This window comes from Meleagris gallopavo, chromosome 6 (assembly GCF_000146605.3).
Source record: "Meleagris gallopavo isolate NT-WF06-2002-E0010 breed Aviagen turkey brand Nicholas breeding stock chromosome 6, Turkey_5.1, whole genome shotgun sequence".
Lineage (NCBI taxonomy): Eukaryota > Metazoa > Chordata > Aves > Galliformes > Phasianidae > Meleagris > Meleagris gallopavo.
In genome coordinates, this window is record NC_015016.2 from 1,830,937 (window position 1) to 1,842,484 (window position 11,548).

At 44.1% G+C, this 11,548-nt stretch overlaps 1 protein-coding gene across 6 annotated transcripts in view; it reads right to left on the reverse strand.

Moving 5' to 3' along the window:
- LOC104911318 overlaps positions 1–10,672 on the reverse strand; it is a 25,381-nt gene extending 14,709 nt beyond the window's left edge. Inside the window, exons 1-4 of one of the 6 annotated variants that reach the window (XM_031553822.1) lie at positions 10,576–10,672; positions 7,981–8,097; positions 3,651–3,782; positions 38–204 (exon numbers count right to left, since the gene is read on the reverse strand). In XM_031553822.1, the coding sequence (XP_031409682.1) occupies positions 38–204; positions 3,651–3,692 (209 nt within the window). In that variant the 5' untranslated portion in view covers positions 3,693–3,782; positions 7,981–8,097; positions 10,576–10,672. The other 5 variants (XM_031553825.1, XM_031553821.1, XM_031553824.1 and 2 more) reach the window with 5 other exon arrangements.
- Positions 10,673–11,548: the final 876 nt, after the last annotated feature.

Consider the following 11,548-nt stretch of genomic DNA (forward strand, 5'->3'; position numbering starts at 1 on the left):
CCACACACACACACACACAACCAGTGTGTAAACCTACCGTTTTTTGGTGCAGTCTTGGAAAGGAGTTTTGGTGCCAACAACTTCCCCATGTGCTGAGCAATCACTGTGCAGACAGGAAGATTCTAACGGAGGTGAGGGGTTGGGAATTGCTCCTAATAATGGGGAAATTAATTGAGTGTCCATTCTTTGTTTCTTGCTGTTTACCTATGTTGAAAAGGTGAAAATAAATGTTAGATGTTTAGGTCAATGAGCAGTAAAGTTAACTAAGTAAAACCTCCCTTTTATAGCTTAAGCTAAGTAATTTTTCAGGAAAATGTAACATGGGAATCACCAGAATACAGTCTGAAACTTGCTCCCTTCCTTAAAACTTGTTTCCCTGCCTTAAAACACTCCTAATTTGACACTCCAAAAAAAATAAGTAAATAATAAATAACATACTATACAGTAACAGGAATTCTTTACAGATTTCACACTGCAGATGTTCACACGCCGAGTTCACAAGATGAGTCTTCTAGCCTATGACTGGAAATGCACACAGGCATCCCTTCTGAGCAAACAGAGCAGAGAAATAACCCCTGCTAGATCTCTGACAACACAGGATATTCCTGCAAAGAACCCCACGTAAGCAGGGGAAGACTTTTGTAAACTTTACAAAGAAAAATGTGGTTAAGAGAAGTTCCCCTTTCCCCTTCACTCCCCAAAATGGGCTACCTTAACGGCCCATTGATGTATGGAGAGCAGTGCCTGGAGAAGGAAAAAAAAAAAAAAAAGGAAGAAACTCTCAGATTAAATGACTGGAAATTCCATGTATTTATACACTAAGATCACTTCTGTGGCCATGAGACCACCTGGATGTTGTCTAAGCATCCCCAGCTTCATCTGGATGTGTTAGTCAAGGATTTTCAACAAAAACATGAGTCAAAAAAGACAAAAAAAAAAAAGGACGGTGTGCACATCACTGCTCTAACAGCCCCTTCCATCAAGCAGCTTTGTCTGTCTATCCAGGTCTCAGTACAGATGACACAGAAGAGTGCAGCACTAGAAAGTTAATGGAAAAGAATTAGAGCTGCTGCCAGCACATGTCCTGTGTGTACAACTGGCAGCAGGGAGAATTCAGGACTGTAAGAAAACAGCTCCACCAAAAATGGTAATGTTCAGAAGCCATACTGGACTCTGGTTACCTGGCAGCTGAGGATAGAGAGCAAGACTTCTTTTAAGACTGAGGATAAAATAAACTTCACAATCCTCCATTATAAACATGGCTGGAGAAGGCACAGTGTGCTAGACTTTTTTTTTCCTAGCTTAAGAAAGAAAGAAGAGAACTCTCTCATTGGCATGGTCAAACTAGTCCTGGATCAAAATAATCATTTGCTAAATCCCTTTTGGAAACTGCACACAGATCTCAATCGTGTACTTCAAATCCTGGAGTGTTAAAAAACAGAAAATGAAAGGAAGAAGCAATGCTGCAGTGACAAGTGTGCCTTGTTTGCAAACATTTAAACTGTTGTACTAACTCTCATTTTTCTGCTTCTAAGATAAAAACTGCATTTTCACTTGGAGCCATATTCACATGGCCAGAATTGCCAACCGTGTGAGACAGCATTTGCTGTTGGAGAAACATCTCCAAAGCTCTTAACAAGTGAATAGGAAAAAAAAAAAGCTTAAGGGAAATTTACACTGCCTGAACATAGCTGTGTGTGTTAAGTCTCTCTAGAGTCACTGTCAGGCTTCTTTGAAAGTCATTTATGTCTCTGTAACCTAGAAGAACAAAACCTCACTGCTGATCATTGCACTCTCTCATGCCTCATTTACTTAAAAGAGAAAATAACAAGTTAATTTCTCTCTCCCCTCCTATTTTACCCTATAGAGTCTGGACATATTTCTGTGTGATGTTACAGAATATGCTACTAATGTGTGTCAGTAAGCAGAGATGAGATCCTTTTCCTGTCCCACAGCACGACACTGCTCAGGTGACAGAGCAGCTCTTGTGTTTGCAGATGGGAAGTGTGGTATCCAAACTATCCTCTACAAAGGGCTGATGGGGGTCATTTCAGAAAGCAGGAGCTCACCAAGACTAAAATTCTAGTAATAATTTAGTGGCATCAGCAAGTACGCTGGGCTCTGGTCTTTTTTAGTCCCTGGGGAATCAACACACAAATAAATCATGTTCCTTGGCCAAAATACAAAATACTTTTGCATAGATTAAAAATAGGATCTGTAACGAATGGATTTGTCTATTATTTTCAGGGCTGATAGTCACTGCTACTATGAGCTGTGCAGCATGATGTGATTAAAGCTCAGCAGAAGAGGTACTTCATGTACCCTAGATACTGCCTCATCTGTTAGCACTTCCAAAACACTGGAGCTTCTCTTTCTATCTTGTTCAACAAAGTTCCTAAACAACTGGGAAACTCTGCTCTGTGCTTTACATACCAGCCAGTAGCAAGCTGCAGTAAAAAAGGTGTAAAGCAGTGTGCTGTCTCCTATGGTTTGCTTTGTTTTCAGAGTCCTTTGCTGAATTTCAGAGTGATACCTTCTTTACCAGGCTCTGCAAAGGAAGGGCTGCCTGCAGAGCCACAGATGTGCTTCATTCAGAATTTCAATCTTAAACAAAATAAAATCAGTAAACAAGATGCTTGTCTCTAACAAAACCAAATAGCAACTCTTAATGGTCTTCACTTGGATTCCTACTTCATTCTTTCCACCCTGCAAGTCATGAGAAACCACTGCTCCCACTAAATAAGACCATATCTAAAACCTAGATAGGACATCTCAGCAGATTTTTCTTCTTTCAAAGCATAAAACAAGACACAGCTTCAGTTCACTTCTGCAAAACAGAAATATGCACACACTAAGCTCTCTCCCTCCAAGCCTAACTGAGCAAACTTTTTTCCCCTATGCTTTTTAACAAGATATCTATCGCTGTTATGAAGTCACACAATGTCTTCAAACGCACGCAGAGGACTCTTAACTTCTGAGAAGCTCAGGAGTAAATAAACTTGAATATTCACCAAAAACATTTGGCCTAAATCAGGAAAAAGTCCTTTTACAGCCACTTATCCTAAAACTGGAGGAACATGCTGTTACAGAGAATTGGTTACAGATGCTTTTTATAAACAGCAAACTTATTTGTAATGCCAGTAAGTGACAGCACTGCACACTATAATTACTTTTACACTGAATGTATTTTCTGATTTATTAGCTAGACAAGCATTTCCTGCTTTTAGGGGCTCCACAGCCCAACTACCATTAAGAACTCATTGGTTTCTGGGGCATTTCTTTTTTGTTTCTCTGTTTTCAGCACTACCACCTAAATTGATTCATTTCACATAGCCAAAGAGTTTTTATCCAAAGTGATTTCCAGCAGTTGTTCTTCACACTCAGTGGGAAGTCTCACAAACAACAAGAGGCTCCCAAAGTCACCCTGAATGAGCAAGTGCTGACTGCCCCATCATCTGGCTTCATCTCCTGCACTGACACAAAGTAATAGTGAGATCTGCTCCAGCTGTAATGTAGCATTCTCTCTCTCTCTCTCTTTTTTTTTTTGGTGGTGGATTCTTTTGTTTGTTTCATATTCAATATTAGTTATAAAAAGCAACATAACATAAAAAGTGTTTGTTTCCTTAAGCAAACTCACTTTTTGGACCCACCTGTGACTTGTAATGACCATGTGTGGCAGTTGGTTTGACCATGTCCTCCTTACCAACATGCAAGATTTCTTCTGTAATGTAAGCAGCATTGCCACCCAAGCAGAAATTCAGATTCTTAAGGGCAGACTTAACCTATTTAAAAACAATCAGAAAGAAAAAAGAAACAATTACCAGGCCTGTCAATGCCATATTTGTTAGGCAGGAAACTCAGCTACAAACACTAGAGAATAATCTCCTTTGCTGCTGTTAGTGAAAAGCAGCTCATTCAGTTCCTGCAATTTGCATGTGTGCCATTTCTCCAACTTGAGCCACTTGTGTTGCAGGGTACAGTAAAACAATGCCCACAGCCAGCCAGTCTGCACAATACAAAAATGTTGGGTTTCTTCCTAGCTGACACAAAACTTTAATTGGTGGAAGAAATGAATGGGGAGGGAGCTGTTCTAAAGGCCAAGACAAATGAAGCTAGGATGTGTGACTGTCATATCATGGTCAATTCTTAAAACTTCACACACACTTCTAAAGTAATCAGATTATGTCAGACGATGCCCACATCCAACTGTGGCTGGATGGGAGAACTAAGGGTTTACCCAACCTGTTGTTCATCCACAAACCTGCTACAACATTTCATTCAGCACACAGAGAAGTTTTCACTCTTCTCTTTCCCAAGGCCCTGTTGGAAACAGGCACTAAGAGCACGATGAATTAGTTCACCCACTCCTGACTGTCAGTTTCCTTGGGATTCTTACAGTATTTCCATCACCATGCAGCAGAGAAGTGTGCTCAGACTGACAGCAAAGTCCGGCAGAACAGTTCTGCAGGAGGCGTGCAGGTACACAGAGCTTGCTGCTCTCACATCAGCTGGTACAATACAGCAGCCCCACAGCAAGGGAAGAGCTGCAGTAACACAACTCCTGGCTCTGCAGAAAGCCCTGCAGAAGGAAGATTGTGCACCCGGTATTTAAGCTGAGCTAAGCCAGAAAGCTCAGCACTGAAGCGATTCAGGTGCATACAACTGCTCCCAGACACTAACTTTTTACACTAGTTTCCTTTCACAAGAGATGCCTGGTAATATCTTCGCACCACCTGCGATGGTTTGTTCAGTCAGTGTGTCTAAACTGTTAATCTTGACTGACCTTTTAACTGGGATTGATAGCCGGTTGATAGCTGAAATCCCAAAGAGTCCATTTGCATCTCAAAACAGTCGCTACTTCGAGCCAAAGACAGCATTCAAAGCAGTGCAGGAGTCACGTTAGGGTTCACAACCTGAGGGTGCTACGTTAGAGCTTTGTTAGAAGCAATGCTTTAGTTAAAAAAGCACTGCCAGTTTGTGTTTTGTTCAACTGACAAGCTTTTTCATGGAGTACTTTAACACGTTCTGAATTTTTATACAGTTTTAAGTTGTGGGGGGTTATTTTTATTGTTGTTTTTTTTTTTCTTCTGACATTGTCCAAGAGCCACGAGCAAAAAGATGAGCAACAACAACCCAATACCTGATGGCAAGAAGTTGTCCTGTTAGCAGGGAAAACTGGTGACCCGCTTCTTGTTCTCACTCCATCCCATTTAATAGATGTCCAAAGCTCAAAGTGATGCACTTCTTGACAATGTAACCCACAATATCCAACAGTCATGCAATCCCACAACCCTTCACACCAATGTAACATCTGCTAATCCTCCCATTTTACAAAAAGAAAAAAAAAAGTATTAATTTGAAAAAGTTAACACTAGAAACTCCAGATGAACCTTGCCAACAGTGAGCACTATCAGTGTATGTACAGCCCACCCTACTGACACAGGTTCCAGAGGTGAGTTACATGGGAACACCCCCTGCAAAGCCTGAAGGCCCTCGCTTCTCTTTTTGGCACATCTGTTTTGGACTTGTTATATTTAGGATTATCTGCTTTACAAAGCCACAAGCCCAAGTCTGTTGTAGAACAGATCTCCAGTTTGCTCCTCAGTTCCAGCTTTATGAAGGCATTATCCTTGGAACAGCACACCAGTACCTTTGTGAGGTTCTTCTTCCAAAGGACAGCATGCAGAACAATCCTACAACATTAAAGATCTGCAAACCAGGACTGTGATCCAACACCATACAAGCCCTTCAAACAGTGCAGTCCCACAGCTCCTAAGTACATCTGCATACAACAACATAGGCCTCCCAGCCTTACTCAGAGGTGCCTGAGGACGGGTTGGTTTATAGAAAACTTAACACACTCATCCCCAATTAAAGAAAAACTGCTCTTCACAAAGCACTGATATCAAGCTGCCAATTGTAAAAACAGAAAACCCAACTCAGCTGTGAGCTGCCATCATCAAAAAGTTCACACCTGGGACAGTTGAGGGAAGGTGTTATGAAGGCAACTTGTTACTCTTATCACCAAGCAGCCCATGACACCACAATATGCGGCAAGCAAACACACACTTAAGCAGAGACACACAAGGGACCTTCATGCAAACAACTGACTTTTTACCTCAACTTCTAATCACTACAACGAACCCTAAAGTGGCCAAAATATATTAAAAATAAGAGCAAAAGATGTAGATGGTGTCCCTTCATATATACTATTGGTACTAATATACTCTCAGTAAGTCTTTTCATTTAGGAATACAAAACTTCAATTAAAGTTAGGAAATACTTGTCCAGATGTGTTGGATTATCAACTATAATTTAACCTCCTAAATGAAGTGTTTTTAGAGTTATTTTTAAACAAACATAATTAAGTCACAGACAATTTCAGCATTTAGCTAAAGAGACTTTTACGGTAATAAACCAACAATTGGGGCCGAGTAGAAATCGTTAAATTAACAGTACAAGGATTAGCATACGTCTCATATCATTAGAGACAACTGTATCTCAATTTCATTAGACTGAGATAGAAAGCTGCTTTTCCCACTTGGTCACTTCCCCAGCTTGTGAAATCCAAGCAGTAAATAGATGTCTTCAAGTTTGCAGGCTTGAGCACATCAGGTCACAGTGCTGTTCAACAGCTTTAAACTGTCTCTCAGCAGAAATTAATGGGGGAACTATTACCTGTTATTCAGTTTTTCCAAGTTTTTCAGCGTCTTCAAGTACAACAGCAAGAACCCTCAAGTTTCCCAACCACTTTATGAGGTTCACAACACCACCCTCACTGGAAAGCTCTGCAGGTCCACATTAAGAGGCGTTTGTGTGCGGAGGTTTCTCAGCTACTCATTCCACACAACCTCCTGCGAGGCTGAGCACTGCCGGACCGACAAACGACTGAGCTTCAAAGTGCAGCATCATAGCAACCTGAGCAAACACTACACTGCAAAAATCTCTTCTCTGGGTTGTTTTCCAGCTTCCTTATGGACTCCTACCACCTCTCCCGACCAACGAACACGCACAGGAGCCTCACCCCGCGGTGAGAAGCGGCTCCCGCCGAGTCAAAGCAGCTCAGATCTCCCCCTCTCCCTCCCCCCGAGGCGGGCGGCTGTGGGGCAGCGGGAAGCAGCGCAGGCACCGCCCGGCAGCCCCGCGCTGCTCACCTCCCCGGGGCGCCACTCACAGCGCTGCCAGGCTGTGGGCTGCGTCCCTCCTCCACCCGTCCAAGCGGCGGGACGAACGCAGCAAAACAGCAGCGGTTTTCGGGCTGCTGGCGTGGAAGCCGTCCATAGAGACAAAGTGTCAGCGCTGGCGCTGAGAGATTTCTGCACGGAGCTATTCCCGGACAGAGAGGTCCCAGAGCTGCACTGCAACGGATTGCTCGCCCTTGAGTATCACCTCAGGTACACGCCCTGCCAAATAGCTCTGCAACAACTAAAATCCGCCCCTAGCAAGCAAAGATTTCACACTGCCAAAGGCCCTGCTGCAGAAGTGAAAGAAACACCGAGCTTACATGTTTGGTCTTCTTGCTTTACAACCAGTCTGTGCCATGTAACGTCTGATGTCACTGCAGGACCAGTATGTGGAAGTACTATGGGAATTGTAGTTTCCTCAGCTGGGCAATAGATACACAGTACAGGACCCAGGGGCCTCGGAACAGCCTCCCTCTTACAGAGGCTTGCAGTAAACTGCTGACAAATGCAGATCAACTCCTTTAGTTGGGAACTGTTTCTCAAATGGGAAAAAGCACTCTGGTTCTTTCAGCAAGTGTGCACCTTCTTCTCAGAGAAAAAGGAGCTTCTAAGCAACCACTTTCTGGTGATCACATACTTACAAACCCTTCCAGTTGTAACCAGGAAGCACCACCCAGCAAGGAGATATTAATTGCTGCAAGGTGTAACGATGCTCCAATTGAACAATAGAGGAGTTCTTACCACAAGCTCATTGCCTCTTGGGGGTTTGGTTTCTCCACATGGAAAGATAACTCACCCAAACGAGTGCTTTTGTCACTGCTCACGATGCATCTGCTGCTTGGATTCCTATTGGGCTCACTCAGCCAAGTAATTATGAAGACGCACAGTGTGAGCAAATGCAGCCCTCGGCTTCCTGCAAGAAGAGTTAAAAGTTAAGGCTACTCCAGTCAAAGGCTTTCCTGCAAGATCAAGTGCTGTATCTGACACACCTCAACACACTTTCAGTCAAAGACCTCTGTTGCATATGGATTATCACCTTTTACACATTTTTCCTTAATAAATAAGTTATTTTTCTACAGCTCCATGCCTTAATTCAGACAGATAACAAACGCTGGTGCTTCCTTCGCACCACGTACTGTAACAGAATAAAGAATCATAGAATGGCCTGGGTTGAAAAGGACCACAATGCTCATCCAGTTCCAACTTGCTGCTATGTGCAAGTCGCCAACTAGCAGCCCAGGCTGCCCAGAGCCACATCCAGCCTGGCCTTGAATGCCTGCAGGGATGGGGCATCCACAGCCTCCGTGGGCAACCTGTTCCAGTGCCTCACCACCCTCTGGGTGAAAAACTTCCTCCTAACATCTAACCTAGGAAAGGAATAGTTTAAATTAAGTCTAAATAGTTTTAATCTTTTAAATTAAGAAATCCATACAGACAACAGAAGAGGCTATCAGAGCCTCTTTCATCTTTAAATAATAATAAAAAAAAGCTATTTTGGTAAGTTGATTGCTATAATACAAAAACAGATCAGTTGCTGGGATGTGTCATCCATCATCAGCCAAGTATTACTGCAAAGTCTTGAGACTGAAATAAAAGGAAAGCATGGCGCCAGCAAGCTGCTAGCAAATCTTTCTAAAAACTTCAGTTTATCCTTCAGCTGAGTTAAACCTAAAAACATACATTGCTCATCCTGAACAATAACACTGAGGCACTTCCCATGCTCCAAAATCCATCTTACAGAATATGAGAAAGCTCCCATGACAGCTACAAGTGTTACAGTAGAAATCAGAAAACTCTTCTGAGTTCCTGAATGACTTCATGCAGGCAAACTGAAAACTAGAGATCTTAAAAGGATAATATATGTAATATATATAATCTCTAAATATCTCCTCTGTCCCCAGGGTGTTCTCACTAAGTTACAGTGACTTCATCTCATTTTCACAGAATGGTTTGGGTTGGAAGGGACCTCAAGTATCTTGAAGTTCAGACCCCCCACTACCAAAGGGGGGGCCACCAACCTCCACATTTAATACCAGCCCAGGCTGCTCAAGGCCCCATCCAACCTGGCCTTGAACACCTGCAGGAATGGACGGGGCATCCACAGCCTCTCTGGGCAGCTGTTCCAGCACCTCACCACTCTCATAGTACAGAACTTCCCCCTGATATCCAACCTCAATCTTCTCTCCTTCAAATTCAAAACATTTCTTCTTGTCCTGCAGTTATCAACCCTTTCAAAGAGTTGATTCCCCTCCTGTTTGTAGGCTCCCTTTAGGTACTGGAAGGCTGCAATGAGGTCATTCCACAGTCTTTCCTTCTCCAGGCTGAACAAGCCCAGCTCCCTCAGCCTGTCTTTGTAGGGGAGGTGCTGCAGCCCCCTGCATCATCATCAAGATGCATTACTGCAGCACTGCCCAGTGACAACACTCCTAAAATATACTGAAGAACTTCCCACAGCACATGACCTGCCCCAAATATTAATTAAGTTATTTCCATACAGTCTTCCTGACATCATAGCCTATAGAAAACGAAGCCATCCTTTCCAAAACCCTCAGCCCTTGCTGACATTATCAGTGCTCTCCCTTTGGTTACCCTCCACAGAGCTGTACTGGCACAGAGTGAAGGTCTGTCCTTCTCCACATCTGCTGCAGGTAAATTTAAGGCTCTCAGCACACACAGACACAACGTAGGAAGCTTCGCACTCACTGCCACAGCCAGGCTTCCAAAAGAGCACGTTTGCACCGATGTTGCCAGTAACACAGACTGAATTCAAGTGTTTCAGGCTGTTTGATCCCCAGCCACGCTCTGAGGAGGGATTGAGGAAACAGTGCAAACATTCCCAGTGTTATGGCAACACAAACAGTGCTGACACTCATCTTATGGATACGGATAAACCCCAACAGCTTCAAACAGAGCCTGACAGCAAACTCTGCTCTTGTTTGACCTGGACAAGGGGGAAGGAAAGAGAGGAAATCCAGACACAAATAATAACAATAGTAAAAAAAAGAAGTATGAATTATTTCTGCTCGCTTGAGAACAGCATGTTACAGAAGAGCCCTTTCAGACGGACTCACAGCCTTTATAAAAGACAAATGGCTGAGAAAAGCCTGAAGCCAAAACGCAGCAAATCTCATTGCTTCCACGCAGCAAAAGCCACACTTCGGACACCGACCTTACACAGCACCTACAGCTTCAGCTCCAAGTAATAACACCCAAACTGCCCTCATTGCTTGGGTGGGAGCAGACAGAACCGGGCTTAGCAGCTGTGAAACAGCCAGGAGCAGCTTGGTGCTCCTGCAAATCCAGCCTTTATTCACACCCAACCTCGCTTTCAGGGATCCCCACATACCCTCCCTGTCCACCTCCTCAGCACACAGCACAGTAGCAGCCTCACCTCAGCCCCACGAGCCGTAGGGCTGAGGGGTGGGCGCTGCCCTCCACCATTTTATCCTCCCCGCCGCGCGGGGCCAGGCGGGGCTCAGCGCCTTCCCCCCCTCCCCCTTTTTCCCGCCCTGAGCGCGCGCCCTTTCCCGCCTCCTCGGCGCGTCTCCCTCAGAGCCTTGAGGAGAATCTGCTGACCGAACGCACGTACAGCTTAAAGCATCTCTAAGTGCTTTATTGTTACTACGGAGCAGCGTTTCCCACTATAAACCTCATCTCCCCATCCCCTACCTCCTTGCTGTCACAGGGTAACCGTTGTAATTGTTGCGATTGAGAGGAGAAAAAAAAGCATCCCATTGATTTCAGCAGAACCAGGTGATTCCCATAGCTTTGGAGGTTAAGAGGGACCCGAGCGCTTACAGAGCTTATGGGTTGACGGTTGGACTAGATGATCTTAGGGGGCTTTTCCAACCTTAATGATTCTGAGATTAATTTTTTTTTTTTTGTCAGAAATAACAGCCCTTCTCCTGCTATCCCCTCCTGGCACTCATGGAGCCCCTCCCCACACAGAGCCCAGAATCTTCTTACAGACAAAGCTGCCACAATTCTTAGAAGTCACAACAACGAATCCCTACACACGTTTACAAATGCAAATTGTTGTGGGTTTGTTTGTTGTTTTTTTTTTGGCTGAGATTTTTCAGCTGTGTTTGGTCTGAGACAAACAACGCCGGTGTGGGTTTACCTCATCCCTGAGGTAATGTATGCAGTTGAACTGGGCACACTGGGGCAGCAGGTGAAAACAGCAAAGAAAAGTGGTGAATTTGTACCATAAAAGTGTACCGTTCTCAGCCTGGGCTGCACTGTGTGACGTTTCTTGCAGCCTACATTTGGTTAGGCATTTCAGAGCAAGCAGTTTGAGAAGAATATGGGCAGTCTGCAGTGAGGCAACTCCTTCCTCTAAAGGCATCAGATCATGCAGGCAGTGG